Raw genomic sequence first — 15,745 nt, 5'->3', positions numbered from 1 at the left:
GAATCGCTGATTAACAAGATTGATAGATCAATCATTAGACATGGCACAGTGGAATGATTTCTGCTCCCAGTATGGTGAAAGCTTGATTTCCAAAAACTCGCTCATTGTGTGTGTATCATGCGCATTTGATGTAATGCCTCTTCGATTTCAAAGCATTCAAAGGCATTGTTACCTAATACCCTTCATCGGCGCTGCTTCGGCACCAAGTGGCCTGGTTCGGCAGCTTCCTTTCCCAGCTCAGAATTGTTTATTTGTCCTTAGGCAGGGCAAGCATTGATTTCTGGGAGTTGGGATCGGGATCCGCACACACGCCAACAATGAATGAATCAGTTCCTCTAATGGTGATATGACTTCATACAACACAAATTACTGGGAGAGAAAACATGTGTATCTACGTGGAAGTATTGACAGTCCAATTTTTTTTCCCCACCCCATCTGAGGATTTGTTCGATGACAGTTTTTGCTAGGCAATTCGCTTGGTATTGCTGCTTCAAATGTATTCATTAAACTCTTAGTTACTTTTGGTCTTCCTTTTTATGGTAGGAATACACTGGAAGTCATTTGTACTTTGACTGAAAAGTACCAATCATTTGTTTGTTTGTTTTTTTCTCACTATTTTGCATCAATTTTTTTCCTTTACTTCACCCGATCTACAGATCTACAGATTGACAGTTATTGTTGTCTCGTCGTAGAAAAATTAGAAGTATTGCGCTACTGCAAAATGTCTTTTCTTACTCCATAAATGAGAATGCTATATTCAATGTTTTCTAGTCATTGTACCAATCAATACCATTTTTTTTTTTTTTGTACAGCATAGTAGCTGTCATGATCTTCAATTTGCAAGGGCAAAGGGATAACGAAAGAAATCAAAACAGTGGAATCGGGGATGTGACAAACATAACAAATGAATTCCTTCAAAAAAAACCCACACAACTTCACGTACTGGAGAGTGTGTAATGCATTGCTAAATGCAATTTTTTAGAAATAGAATGTACCTTGCTCAATGTAAAAATGAAGGCTTACTTCACCACCATCAACTGGAATGCTGTGAAACAATGCCGTTGATGGGTGCAATCTGTGCGAGCAGTTAGTTTGGATGAGTAAGATGCAGACACAGTCGGCTGTCAGTGCCGAGAAAGAAGGAAGATGTGAGCGGAGCACATGGATGCAGGGATTATGTCTGTTAATTTGTCTTAGTCAGGCTGGGATGATTAACACCTAGTCATGTTGCGGAACAAGCGAGGGCGGCAGAGTGGTGACGTGACGGGCTCTGGATCCGGCTGAGGAGCTAAAGAGTGCAGTCGGGACAAACTTGCGATCTTTTTTCAGCGAAGTCGGAGATGAAAACCCCCCCCCCGCAAAAAAAGAAAAAAAGAAAAGTGGGGGGATTGTCATTGAGACCATCTGTGCTTGTCATTTCAGTTTCTGCCTAGAAATGTGGAGCATAGATTGTGGCAAGAATTCAGTCTGAGAAATGAAATGCGAAAGGCAACTAGCAATAGGTTGCCAGGGCAAAGGGATGGGAGACCATCATGCTGTGTGAACGTCTTCAGACAGTTAGATGGGTAGACTCACATGGAAGTCATTCATATTTGATGCAGTAGGTGTTGGTGGCTGTCTGCTTTGTGATGGCTTTGCCCGTCTAGAAGGGATACTATTGTTATAATGCATTTCCATGCAACTCACATGACACATGATACCTTCTGAGTGACCTTATTAGGGGGCCGTCACATGTTAATGTACAGTCATGCAGTTCGATTTGATTATCGGCGCATTGCCGGTTCACATTACCTACTCCCTGTGAATGAGCTACAATTTTGTATGTGGACCGTGAGTGAGTGATCATTGCCTAGAGTTAATAGATACTAAGTTGTAGGCACAATTTGCTAATGGGGTTGGCAGGGGGTATTTTGAAAAGATAGGTTCATGTAGTGGCACAAAATGAGAATTTGTGAAATTCATGGTCACAATTAGAATTGATTACCTAAAAGGAGTCAAATATCTTTTAGAAAAAAAACCCCAAACAAATCCTTTCTTTCCCACTACTAAATATGATTATGATTTTTTTCTTTTTACAAAATATGAAATTGGTTACATTTAGTATCTCAATGAATTAGATTAACTACAAATGTGGGGGTCTTACAGAAAAGAACTGCTAATACAATTCCAGAAACTGATGAGATAATATTGTAAGGACATGGGTGCTTTTAAGTGGAATTTTACAGTCAGTGGCTGTCCGTAGGTCCACATAGAATGTGGAATCGTTACATTTTGTGAGGCAAAATTCAAGGAAGGAAAGTACCCTTACAGTAGATTTGCAATTTGTTTCAGGAACTGTCACTTAAATCTGCACTCCTCCTCTCCTTCAACCATTAGGCCTATGTCCTCCAAATATCACCGATGGTGTGGTACACTTTGCAATGGTCAAGCCCAAAGCACATCTGTCAAGGGGTATGCATTAAAAGCAGGCTATGACGTGAGTGCCTCCGTAAGTTCAGGCCGAGGTCAAGGCACTCTTCCAGGCTTGACCCCAGCTGGGCTGGGGAGAATGGAGAGTTTGAGATTTATTGCATTGTCAAGCCAGCAGGAGTGGCTGCCAGGTACAAAGACTTGTACAGTGGTTTCTTTTTATCTGGAGTGTGTGTAGTTGGGGGAAAAAAAACCCCTGATGTAATGTACATTGCGTTCATTGTTACTTTGAAACTGAGCAAGATGAGCAGCTATATCCTTTTAGTTTTATCATAATGCCATTTGTGATGTAATGGTCAACACATGTGTACTCTGTGCTCTCAGGAATATTTCTTTTGAGAGCCAGAAGCTCTACCAACTCATGTTGAGAGATATGAGAAGCTCTCTGAAGCATGCTGTAAAAACTTTGCTAGATATCTCCTCGCTTTCTGTCCTAAGATGCTAATTTTAGGTATCATTTACTTTTGTATATTGGGTTATATAAACTAACAAAACTGCAAGGACAATCAATTATGAGTTTCCATTTCAAACCAGAAAGGGGATAGCATGCAAGTGGTATGTTGTTTGGAAGGCGGCTACACTGTTAAATACTCTCATTGTAGAACTGCTTGAGCCATGCAAAAGGTTGCTAAAATATCAGCAGTGGATAGACATTGATGTATAGCATACATTCAACAAGAACATAATCAGGAAATGTGATTAAGAGACAGTTGTCTAAATACAGTATCTTTCTGTGTCAAGATTCTGTATTCGCTAAATGGTTAGGCCTATAGATTTGTTGCTATCATTACAGATTTGTAGATTACAAGCATTGGTAAATTATCAGTAATTCAAATAGCTGCTACTCTTTAGAAATTCATACAAGTATCTGATTATGTGGCATTTCTTTATGCATGTGTCAGTGAGTGGCATATTCACACATAAGCACTAAGTGTCTCTTTTCACATCAAGTATTAATTGTGTGTAGTGCAGCCTTTAAGAATAAAGACATGACTGGCAAAACTGTTCTAATAATATGTCATGATAGATCAACTAGAAAAATAAAGCAATGTCAAGAGGAGCTGCAACCAATAGCTAATATGACATCGACTGTAAAAAGCTCCTTAGAGTGTACTTTCGATTGAAGACTTTAAATGAAAGAACTGACGTACTCTAATAGTGGAAATATTTGCGGTGTTGAACTTTTCGCTCATTTCATGCAACCAGAAACTAGCTAGAAAATAAAAGCACATGAATATTTTTGCTTGCCAAATGTTCTGGTGGTTGATGTCTTGATTCCCCGGAATTAAAAACACGCAAAACTCTTCTTAATCAGCCGAGCGCGAAAGATTGGTCGCGCAAAAATATCCGCTTTTACAGTTTCCATTTTTATCAACTTTAAATTTCTTAGATTGAGGCTGCTGAAAACAAAGAAAATATCTAAAACATACCTGATGATATTGACAATATCTTTAAAAAGAACTGATTTTTCTCTATTTAATGATGACCTCACTTAAAGAAGAACGAAAACAGTGTTAATCTGTTGTTGCATTCAAATCCTTCAAGTGTGATTTCATATATTCTATATACCACGTACATGAACTGTGTGCTTGCTCTTATCTGTGCCAGGAATCTGGAATGAATGGAATACCTTTACCGAGGTGTCACACCGCAGCTTTTTCACATTCCTCTTTTCACATTGTCATGAGTACTTTCTCTTTCTCTCCCTCTCGTCTCCAGGTCGGTGACGGACCCCCGGGATGGCAAGCGGGTTGCCCTCAAGAAGATGCCCCACGTCTTCCAGAACCTCATCTCCTGCAAGAGGGTGTACCGAGAGCTGAAGATGCTCTTCTTTTTCAACCATGACAATGTGAGTTTGACAAGATGGCAGGGCCCAAAACCTCAGCCCTTTTGCTAGCCACCCATGCCCCCCCCCCCCCCACTCTCCCATATGCTACATGTAGGCATCATCATAAGGTGACTTTTTTCCATCATAAAACTTGTGAATGACAGCTCGTCTTGTAAAGATATACCTCATGAATCAATCTTCTGGCACTGTGCTGTTATGATAAATGCAAAGTTCTGCTTCCTCTATACAGGTGAAACTGTACTCCTAGAGAACCCCCTCCTCAAGAATTACTTAGGGTGGGATTTCACGGAGCACGCGAACGATTTGCGAGGGACGCGAATGGCAAAATCCAGCATTCGTATTTTAGTCTGCAAAAGATCGCCAAAGGAACGTGAGGGTTCGGAAGCGTCGTCAAATGTTCGCGAATGTCGTTTTTACTTCGGCGAGAATTTCAAAAAAGTTTGAAATTTTTTGCGAACCTTTTCCGCACACTTGGTCGTGATTTGCTCGTGAATTGTTCTCGAAAGTGTCTTTAAAGCCTCGTCATATGCGCAAGACCTTCGCAAGACACGCGCGATGTTCGCAAAATGTTCGTGAAACCCCAAACAAACTCCGACACTTCGGAGAATGTCTCGCGTATGTTACGCGAAATCTGCGAAGTTTTTCCGATCATTTTACGACGCAGTGGCGGATCCATGGAGGACCGCAACCGGCGCACGCCCCCCTTTATTTTTTGTTGAAACAAAAGAAATAAAAAGAAACAAATGGGGGAGGGATGCGTCCGCCCCCCTTTAATTTTTTAAACGCGCCCCTCTTTACGGAATTCCAGGATTCGCCCCTGCGACGTAATCGCAAACTGTTCGCGTACCTTTTGAGACATTTCGCGAACGTTTAGCGCACGTTTGGGGGATGTATGCCCTATACGTTTTCTACATCTAAACATCAAACAATTATTAACAACTATAGTAACAAAGGAAGTTAAAGACTAGCAAAGAGAAAGAAATGTTTGATATAAAAAAAAATCGCAGAATACACTTAAAATTTATCTTAAGTATGTGAAATTCATTTGAACTATAGAGATTATGTGTTAGAGGAACTGCAAAAAAAAGATCAAATGCTTTACTAGTGGAGATACGTCCTAGGGGGAAAAAGAAATGTAGGCAAACACACGATAGAGAAATGAGAGTAAAAGAAAGGAGAAATACAGGAAAGAATTAAAAAAATCAACTCAAGAAAGCTGTTTTGAGTTGATTTTTTTTTCTTGCTTCCACCTCTCCTAGGTACATTTTCTCCCATGATTATTGAAAAATTTTCGTTGTTCGCATTTCCGTCGCGTGTTCTTCGTATATGTGACATGCTGTACTTTAGCAATGATACACACGACATTCGCACATATGTCGTGGAAACTTCGCACAAATTGCGCAAGAATAGTTTTCGGCTTCATTGTCGGAACACATTCGGAGAAAAACTTTTCCGAATGTTGGATTTTGTCATTCGCATCCTTCGCAAATCGTTCGCTTGCTCCGTGAAATCCCACCCTTAGAATGACTGTGATTAAATATCAACGCGTAAGAGATTTGAATAGCTTGTGACAAAGTAGACAGTGGTGTGTTATGTAGCACAGCATTCCATGGGAACAAAAAAAAAGCAAAAAAAAAAAAGTTGGCCTTGGCACTGGGCTTGTGAAATGACATGTCTTGAATTCCTTACATGACAATTCAGATGTTAGTGAGCCCTCTACAGTCCTATTTTGACCATGGAAGGGCTGTCATGTTCATATGACCTTTGACATCACTAGCATACAACTTATTATATAACTTGATACATGACCTTTTTTTTAATGTGTCTTTGCCTGAAAAAGAAAACAAAACACAAACTAAAAAAACTTATGTCTCTATGGCCAGGGTATAATCATCCTTATTCATCTAGCCACAAATTGTCTAGGCCTCATGGACTCGTCTTTCGTAATTATCACAATACTTTGATTTGTGGCCTTTTTTGCGGAAGGGTAAATCAGGAGTACTAATGAGATATGCTGCAATCACATGAGCAAGGGTGATATATTCCAGGTGAACTTCTGACCCATGTTGAGTAATATCTGAGTTTAGGTAGAAATTACTATTATTTTTTTTTTTTTTGGTTATCTTTCTGTGTGTGGATACCACTACTCGCATTATACCAAAAATACTGGATCTGGCACCCAGGGAATATTGAGCTTGATGAACTAAGATCAAACAAAGCCATGTTTGTAAACACTTTCATTCTGTCATCTCTTTTGGTTCAAGCAATAGTATATAGTTGGAAGTTAGACTAGCATGCATGATGAACACAGGCAAAATTTGCTGAAGAAAGGAGAGGCTTTTTGCCATTTTTTTCTTTCCCAATTCTTCCTGTCCCCTCTCTCCGTCTCTGTCTCTCTCTCCTCTCTTGTTTTTTGCCTTTTTCACGTGAGTGTGCCGGTTCGAAATGTTATCTGTTGAAATGGGAGTCCAGGCACAGAATTCTTTGTTGCCTTCGCATTTCATTAACCTCTTGCTCATATTGATTTGGAAAGCACTTAGAATGGTAATTAATTCTAGCCCTGACACGCCTGGGCTCCATGTTTTCCAGGAGTTTTGACAGCCCGGCAATGTTGTCTTGCTTCTGAGCACAACATCTTTTTGCCACGCCCCTCCCCCTACCCCCCCCCCCCACCCCACCCCCAATGCACACATATCAGTTGATCAGAAAGGAGATGCCTCCAGCTCTTGTTTGTTTGATGGTTTACTGTTAATGATGGCTGCCAAGTTGAGTTACACTTAATTTCAGTAGAAGTTCACCATTAAAGGGGTATACCTACATGATGTTTTTGGATGGGATTTATGTCATCCTGCAGAATTTTGCTAGGATCAGCTTGCATGTACCATCATAGATTGATAGATTACACTGTATCCTATGTCAATATCAAGGTGACTTTGATATGATCATTAAAAGTGCAAGCAACTTGAAAAGTGATACAAGAAAGGCTATATTAACTACTAGCTATAAGGTATTTATCTCCATAAGCACATGCTGCAGTCAATACTATTTCTCTTGTATTTCAGAGATATCTTTTAAAAAAAAGAAAAAAGGAATGAAATTATGTATGAAATCTACTTCTTGCATTCTGTCCCGTAATACCAGAGAAGTTTAAAAAAAAAAAAAACAACAACCTGTGTCCTCTTAATTGTTATACATCAAGAGTGTCTAATAGAGTGGATATTCAGGTGTGCAAGTCATGTAAAAAAAAAAAAAAATGAGGATATTCTTGTCATATCATCTCTGCATCAAAACTCATAAATTTGCATGTATCAAATTTTTACCGTGGATGAATGAGAGGCTTGCATGGTGTGTCAGCTAACACCAGCAAACGTTGTGTGCTTTGGCTTTCGATAAAGTCTGCGTCGATTAGTGCCGAAAGGTTTCAGTAGTTATAAATAGCCATACCAGCTGGCCCGAGTGGCGAAAAGTTTACCACACTCCCCGGTACGGAGGCATCGGCACCCAAATCTGCCGGAAAGGTCCGCGGCAGCCACGATCTGTCCTGCAGGGGACGGATATCTACGTGCGTGCATGGAGACTGCGTTGCCGTGGATATGCCGTGGCCTTGGACAATCACAACTAGGGGCCCAGTATCTCCTGGGAGATCCATCATTAATGGGAGAACCAGGATCTATTTGTGCTGTTGGTTTGCTTATTTTTATTCTATCTCCTTGGGATGATAATATTGGGGGAATGATTGGTAGGACTACCAATGGAAGCAGGAAGTAAACTCACACGTGTATAATACACAAAAAGAGAACTGCATAATAACAGTCACTGTTTAGACACGTTGCTATTAGTATCAAATTGAAGCCCTATCCCTGTCATGTCAGAATTATATTAGTAACACTAATATTTCATAGAGGTATTAAACTAGAAAATCTTATTGTAGATGTTTGCATTTGCCTATTTCCACATATTTACATGTAATCATATCGACAAGTGAACTTGTGAAGAAATTAAAAACAACACCTTATTTATGACTGCTCTCACGAATATTTGTGAGAATATACCCCAAAGCTGTTTTTGTTGAATTCATTATGATCTTTCTTGTCATTTTCATATCAGCATTGTTACCTGCCCCCACACAATACAATTCTCATATTCATTGTTATCATTAACACAGGGAAAGATTTTCAAATTGTTATTGTTTACTTCTCGAACATTTGTCTACTCAAGCTCATAGGCTCACAGATTTAATTGATAGGTATGTGAGGCATTTCCAAGCTCTAACACCAGTATACATGGTAAACTCACTTGATCATCAGCATGGTATTTGCATACAGCATGGCACAAATAGACAAACCAAAAAATGGACAAATAACACACACACACGTACACACATACACACACACACACACACACACACAAATGTTTGCATTACTTTGTTGAATCAAAAGAGGCTTTAACTTGAGAATGAGTTTGTTTGTGTGGCTTTTCATGTCCTCCCCTTTCTGCAATTTGTTTACAGTTGTTGATGTGTGAAATATTTGCAAATTCTGATCCTCGTAAAGTCTTCTAAATCTCCTTTAAGTCCATTATCTACAGCAAGCTAGCTTCATATGCGTACACACACACTCACACAGACACACACACATGCGCGTGCACAGTGGTATAATCGAGGGAAAGGCAATAAACTGAAATATTCCTCGACAACCTCCGTGAGCATTCGGTAGCCCCAGGCCAATGAAAGATTTGAGCGTTACCACGCCAGGCGGTGCTGCACTCCACTGCAATGCTCTGGAGCCGTACGTGGCAGGCAAGCATTGTCACACAAGTATACACAGTTGCCTTCGAACATATTGGGCAAAACCCGTCTGAAATTGGATTTCACGGCCGGCCTGCTCCCACCCTCCAACAAATAGCTGTGAAATGTCTTCCTCTCTCTCCATCCACCATCCATCTCTTCATCCGTATCTTTTCCTTTCTCATCTCAATCTCTTGATTCCTTCACTTCCGTTTATCCCTTCCCTCCATCCCCATTCACTTTTGTTGTTTGTTTCCTATTTGTTTGTTGTTTGCTTGCTTCCTGTTGTTTATGTGTGAACATTTTTTAGCTAATTACTGTTTTAGTCTCTTGGTAGCTACTCTCTATACTAAGAGGTCTCCTAATTTCCATCGAAGTGCACAACCCCATTTTGATATCAGAGATGCATAGAATCATGTGATAGATTGTATCTCAGTGCTAATGTTTTTAATTCTAAAAAAAAAAAAACCACCCAAAAACCCAAACAATAACAGTTCTGCAATCATCTTTTATTCTCTTCCAAATCCTAGGGGCATGCTATTTTTGTGGCCATTCTCCTTACTTTAACATAAACCACAGAAATGATGCTAACCTGTACACTTTTGTTGTTCTTTTCTGTGCATCATGTTGAATGTTGTTGTTTTTCAGATTATTGTTTGATCCTATACTCTCCTTTTAGTAGTGTTCCTCTCTGTTTTCCCTTCTCCAAAGCATGCTTTCTCAGTATGTTTTTTTTTTTTCTCCCTGCCTTCTTCCTGTATTCTCATTCTTGCTTTCTCATGGGGTGTACTCGGTGCTACCTTTGCTGTATCACCAGGCCCAGATGTGAGCCGACCCTCAGCGAGCTGAGGCGAGATAACGAACTGCACTTCGGGGCCCTACTGACGCAAGCAGTGCGGCTATTAATATACCACCTCATCTTGTTAGACTAGCTACGTACGACCTATTGCCATTCAGCCAAATTCAGTCCAGGGGAGCTGCTAACCCATTGCTTGCTGCGCCACGGTGCGCCCGTGTATGAAATCTTGTTGGGAATTAGACATACAGTAATTGGGGGCATAGGGTTAACAGCAATCAAGGATGGCTAGAGCCTAGAGAGTCAGAACATCTCATTTTCATCCCCTCTTCATCTCATTTTTTCCTTTCTCTTTTTCTGTTAAACACATTTTTATTTTCATGTCCTTACATGGAGAAGCACATTTGAGCCACCAGGTACTGTCAACATGTATCAGGACTTGTTTGATAACGGGGTCAGTTTCAGAAGGGGAGGCAAGAATGAATGTTTTCACGTGCAAGGTGACCAGGAATTGAGTTTGAATCTCTCGTAGGTGGTTGACATGCAGTTTTGTGTGATGGCATCGGACATGATTGTCTTTGGCATCATCTGCGACCCTCCCTCCGCTAAATGAAGTTTTCTGGTGAACTCCGAGAGAGGTCACCCGGGAAGCGGCGAGGATCCACTGCAGAACTGGTCTCGGCAGCGCTATTTGATTCGACACGCCGTACACCGGGGTACCATTGTAACCTGGGGTATGGCGTTGTGTAGCGCCATCTCGTGGCCATTATCATACAGTTGTGCAATGTTGTCATGATGATTATTTTCTCATCATCAGCACCGGCATAAATCGGCGCGGCGATAACGATCTAAATGCAGATATTCCTCCCATGTCAACTTTTAAACAGTGAAGACTACAACAGAGCATGTAAATGAGAAAAAAAATTATTATTTGCAGGCATTTATTGTTACATAATCACAGACAAGAAAACATTTTTGTGCAAAATAATACTAAAAATTATTTTTACACATTTTTGGTAACCCAGAGTACAACGCTGAAAAAAGAAAAATAATTCAATGAAATGGCAAGTTTTCATTTGGTACCCCAGTTTACCAAATATTGCATCATTTGGTGGGCGTGAAGATTTGGGTTGCAAGTTTAAGGTGGGGCCTTGATCATGACTTAACTGAAAAGACGAGGATCATTAGCTACAGTGGAATGAGAGGCAGCAACTTAATGATACGACAGCAGACATCTAAACCAGTGGTATACTGTAAAACATGATATATTCGCGGCACGAAATTTTCGCGAATTGGAGCCGACGGCCTTTCTCGTGGCATGAAATTTTCGCGAATTGCCACTGGCGTTCAGTGCATATAGTATAGACAAGAAATTTCGTGTGCATTTCAATTTCGCGAATCTTGGCGCTCGCAAAATTAAAATGCATGCGCACTTTCCTCATTTTACAGTAAATTCTTCTGAAGGCATCTTTTGGCTTTAAACATCAACAACTTAATACACATAATTCATTGACTGGCAGTGGATTATACTTGCACTTCAGTTTTCAAGAGGTTAATTCATTGATCGTTGAAGATGAAGAAAATTATGGTTTATGACTATGATGATTCTTTATGATACTGTAGAAATATCAGCATGTAGGAGAAGAACAGTTATGAATGACTGCTGTTTGACAGTGATGCTGCAGCCAATCTTTTGGCACTGCGTCGATATCTATGCTCATTCAAGATTTCTCACGCAGGGACTAAAATTTCTCTTTGAGCAAGCTCGCGGCAGGAATTCCATGCAGAAATTCATTCAGCGAGGATCCCAAAATGACCTTTGAGATCACATAGAACACTGCGCTATGGAGAGGCCTGTCAGTAGAAGCCAGTGCGGAAGTGGTAACCATGGAAACAGGAATACCTCACAAGCCTGCATGAATTACAGAAATTACAGCTCAGATGGACAAACATATACACTTAGTCTTATTGCTAAGTGCAGTTTACTGGTGTCATTCTTTTTCATATGACATTTAACTTGCTTATCTGTAAATTTTTGGATATGAAGAGGATAGCAGATATCTGGCTTATAGTATGCAGTACTTTGTGTGGCAAATTTAAGCTGGGCTGTAAATATTGAGGGAATTGTGTTTGGGATTAACTTTGTTTTGTTTTGTTTTCTTTACTTTTCTTTTGTTTTGGCATTACAGTGTAGTTTGGGTGGCAATGGGTCAGTTTTTTTTTTCCCCATATGATTCACATTTTCTATGAGTCAATCTAATCTGGAATTCATCAATTGTAAACCCACGCTGAAAGTGACGGTTTCTGAAATGACTCTTAGAATGGCAAATGACAACAGCAATGCTGTGTTCTGTCCTTCTTTATATTAAGAAGACAAGACAAATCAAAACATGAAGAAAAAAAAAGGTAGTCTTGTCAGGAAAAGTTTGTATATCAACATTGTAAAAACGAATATTGTAAATGCATCATGCTTATTGTATTATTGATTGAAAGCTCAAGGACTAAGAGTTGTAAGTTTGATTACATTTATTTTGCCATTTTGAAACTCATTCAAAAAATGAAAAGATATGTACTTTTAGAAGGGAGAAATAGACCTTGCTTGCCTGTTTGACCTTCTGCTAACATTCCACTTAGGCTTATCATTATGTGTATCATAGGGTTTTGAAGTTCAAAATGGAGAAAAATGTTATCATCTTTGTGATGATTTCCTTCAGTGTAGGAGTGTGGAGTTAAAACATCAAAACGTAAGTTCAGTTTACCTACAGGAGATTGTACTGAAAACTGCCATGTGGAGATATTTTCGCCTTCGTAAAATCCATTGACCTTTTGTAACCTCACTCCAGCCAGGTGTGGTGAGGGAGATAGTTAGTCTTGGGAGATGTGACATCCAGACCTTAATTGTGTCTGGTATTTCCCTATGACACGTACCGTGTGTTCCCAAAAAAAAATTACAACAGTACCCTCTGCAACAATGATTTAAAAAATAGTGAATCAATCCAAATACAACTTCAGGGTATGAAACTATAACTTATTACTCACATCTTACAGAAAACCCAATCCGATTTGCTTCAGTGGTCAAAGAGAAATGAGGATCTTTGTTGAGTATGTCAGGAATCCCTTCCCTCCGAGTTCTGTCCAATGTGTTCCAAGAGCATCCAAGTGCTGACTTGAATGGAGTTTTCTGCAAAATATAGGCAAGATGTTATATTTGTTATATGTTATTATGTTATATTCAGACCCTGAAATGGCATTCAGACAGTTTAATCATATGAAAAGTTATCAGTGCAGAAATTCGATTGTAATTTTTTTGTGGGGACATACTGTATAGGTCCTACATGTACTAATGATTATGGAGATCATACGTGATTATGCAAATTGTGTCTTTCTTATGAATGATTAACACTTTAGCAATGTGGTTCGTATTAGATTAGTCAGACTGGGGGTAAGGTACAAAGGGTACTGAACTAATGTCATACCTGGCTTAAACAAAAGGGAAGAATCCCCTCCTTATGAAATCTGTATGTAATAATAATCATGTGATAAAGGAGTTTCTCTGTTGATATTGAGATAATGTGTTGTATTAATGTATAACAAAATTATCTCAAAATAAGATAAGCCTCATATTGACATGAATTCCATTCTCCTCATACAATATATAGCATTGATCTTCTTTTTGAATTGTCCAAGATAAGAATATACCTGTGCAGTAGGCTTTCTTAGCACATTTTATGCTATAGGCAGGGACTTTACTGCTACTGCTACAGCTTCTGCTACAACTGCAAGCACTGATACTTTTAATTTATCATTTACTGACGCTTCAACATTGTTTTGAATATACTAACACTACAACTACAACTATTACTACTACATGAGCACTATGTTACTACTAGTCTCACTGTTACTGCATATAAGATTAGGGAAGATGCTAATCATGAATACTATGATAATTATGATAGTGACAATGACAATAATGATGGTATGAATGATAATGAAAATTAATAGTAGCACTACTACTGCAGAGTACTGAAGTAATGATGGAACAGTCTTTTATCAAAGCCCAGGATGGAACACTAGGGACAGGAGAGGTTGTTTAGAAGCAGTTTCCATGGCGATGAATGGCTATGACATCACACGTTGGAACTTCTTAGTCTTCTAACCAGACTCCAAGTGATCCTTAGCAAGTAGGATTAAAAGTTCTGAAAGACTCTGCAGGTCTGCCTGCGTTACTACTCATTGGGTTAGTGAGAGAGGCAGCTTCCTCCTCTCTGGAGAACGAGGGACGTGATGGCGAGTCCGCCGCTTCTAATGACGAATTCCGTCCGATGGAATTCGCACACAAGGCAAGGCCTGCAAGAAAGAATAATTTTCGGTTTCCTTCCGAGTCGAAACAGGCTAGGAAATGGCCCAAACAAGGGGGCTCACAGATGTAATGATGGCTCAATCCCGGCTGCTTCGTCATCAGTACTGTCCCCAAGCGGTTCTACTCGCGAGAAGCAATTTGCTTCAGATAAAGTGATTTATTACTTTGTGCAAGACCCCTCCCCTACTCCCATTACTGGTAGGATTCGTCCGTTTTACTTAGAGGGCACAAGAAATACCAGGAAATCTACCCTGTGTGCGTATTGATTCCCAAGCTCTATTATATTCACACTTGCACATCAGATTGGGATGTAATATTGATGGTACAAGGGAGATGTTACGGCCAATTAGTTAGGGCACACATGCAGGTTGCATTATTACCTTGTCAGCATGTTACCTCAATTACCTTTGGCACTCAGTCAGAACAGGCAGTTCAAAAAAAGAATAAGAGAATAACACTCCTCACCATATTAGTCAACTTCATCACTTTAGCTACTGAGAATTCTCAATTTAGTGCAAGATGCAGATAAAGGGCATGGATTTAAAACTTTTGTGATATCCGGTATTTGATGGCAACTACAGGATTATTCACATAGAAGAATTGATTTTTTATTTTTTATTATGATCCAACAATGGATTTTATCGGTCATTGTTCACTCATTAACCTCCAAAAATTGAAATTTTGGTGATATCTGGTATTTTAGACCTAAGCTTAAATGGCAACTACAGGCCTATGCACACACAAGAGTTTTTTTTTTTTTTTTTTGCATAATCAAACAGTGGATTTCATTGGTCAGTGTTCAGTCATTAGTAAAAAGAAAAAAAAAGTCACATGGCTGCAAGCGAAGCATTTTACCGGCACCTCAACTTAGTGTGATGTTATGAACCACTGGGTAGGGGGAAAAAAAAATTGTTTACGCATGTGGTTCACACACTGCTCGAGGTAAATTTTTGCAGGGATTTCCCCTAAAAATCATGACGGATTGATTTACGATCTCAATGCAAATTGCAATAGGTATTTGTGTGTGTGTGTGTTTGTGTTCATGTGTCCACCCACAAGAATATTACATTGCACTAGTATTTACATTGCATTGCAAAAAAATTTAATTCATGAACTATTTTTGGTTATGTTTAAATTGACCTTCTTCTCTGTGTAATATAATCCCCTAACAAGCAAGCAAAAAAACAAAACCAACAACAACAACAAACAGGCAAAATGAATAGAAATGCTCAAATAATTCCAGTGTCTTCTTGATCTAAGATTGAACACGTGAAGAAAGCTAATCCATCAAAAGTATGTCGTATCTTGCTACAGTTAATTTTATACGTGTGAAGCACAATACTGTTTACTGTGAGAGGTAGGCTCTATGTGCAACGTAACAACAGCCTCAAAATCAGCATCCAGGTACCTCCTTCTCATGTTTATCATCTCTCGGCCTCCATCCAAACATTAGTCTGTGGTTTTGGAGTACATGATCCAGATTCG

At 39.5% G+C, this 15,745-nt stretch overlaps 1 protein-coding gene across 1 annotated transcript in view; it reads left to right on the top strand.

The window, feature by feature from the left end:
- LOC139729710 (serine/threonine-protein kinase NLK2-like) overlaps positions 1-15,745 on the top strand; it is a 105,827-nt gene that overhangs the window by 44,901 nt on the left and 45,181 nt on the right. The window contains exon 2 of the mRNA XM_071640640.1: positions 4,189-4,318. Within this exon, the coding sequence (XP_071496741.1) occupies positions 4,189-4,318 (130 nt within the window). The remainder of the gene's footprint in view (positions 1-4,188; positions 4,319-15,745) is intronic.

Source organism: Diadema antillarum, unplaced genomic scaffold (assembly GCF_040938485.1).
Source record: "Diadema antillarum isolate AM-2024a unplaced genomic scaffold, OU_Dant_1.0 seq00000250_RagTag, whole genome shotgun sequence".
Lineage (NCBI taxonomy): Eukaryota > Metazoa > Echinodermata > Echinoidea > Diadematoida > Diadematidae > Diadema > Diadema antillarum.
This window is presented reverse-complemented; position numbering and strand designations above follow the sequence as displayed.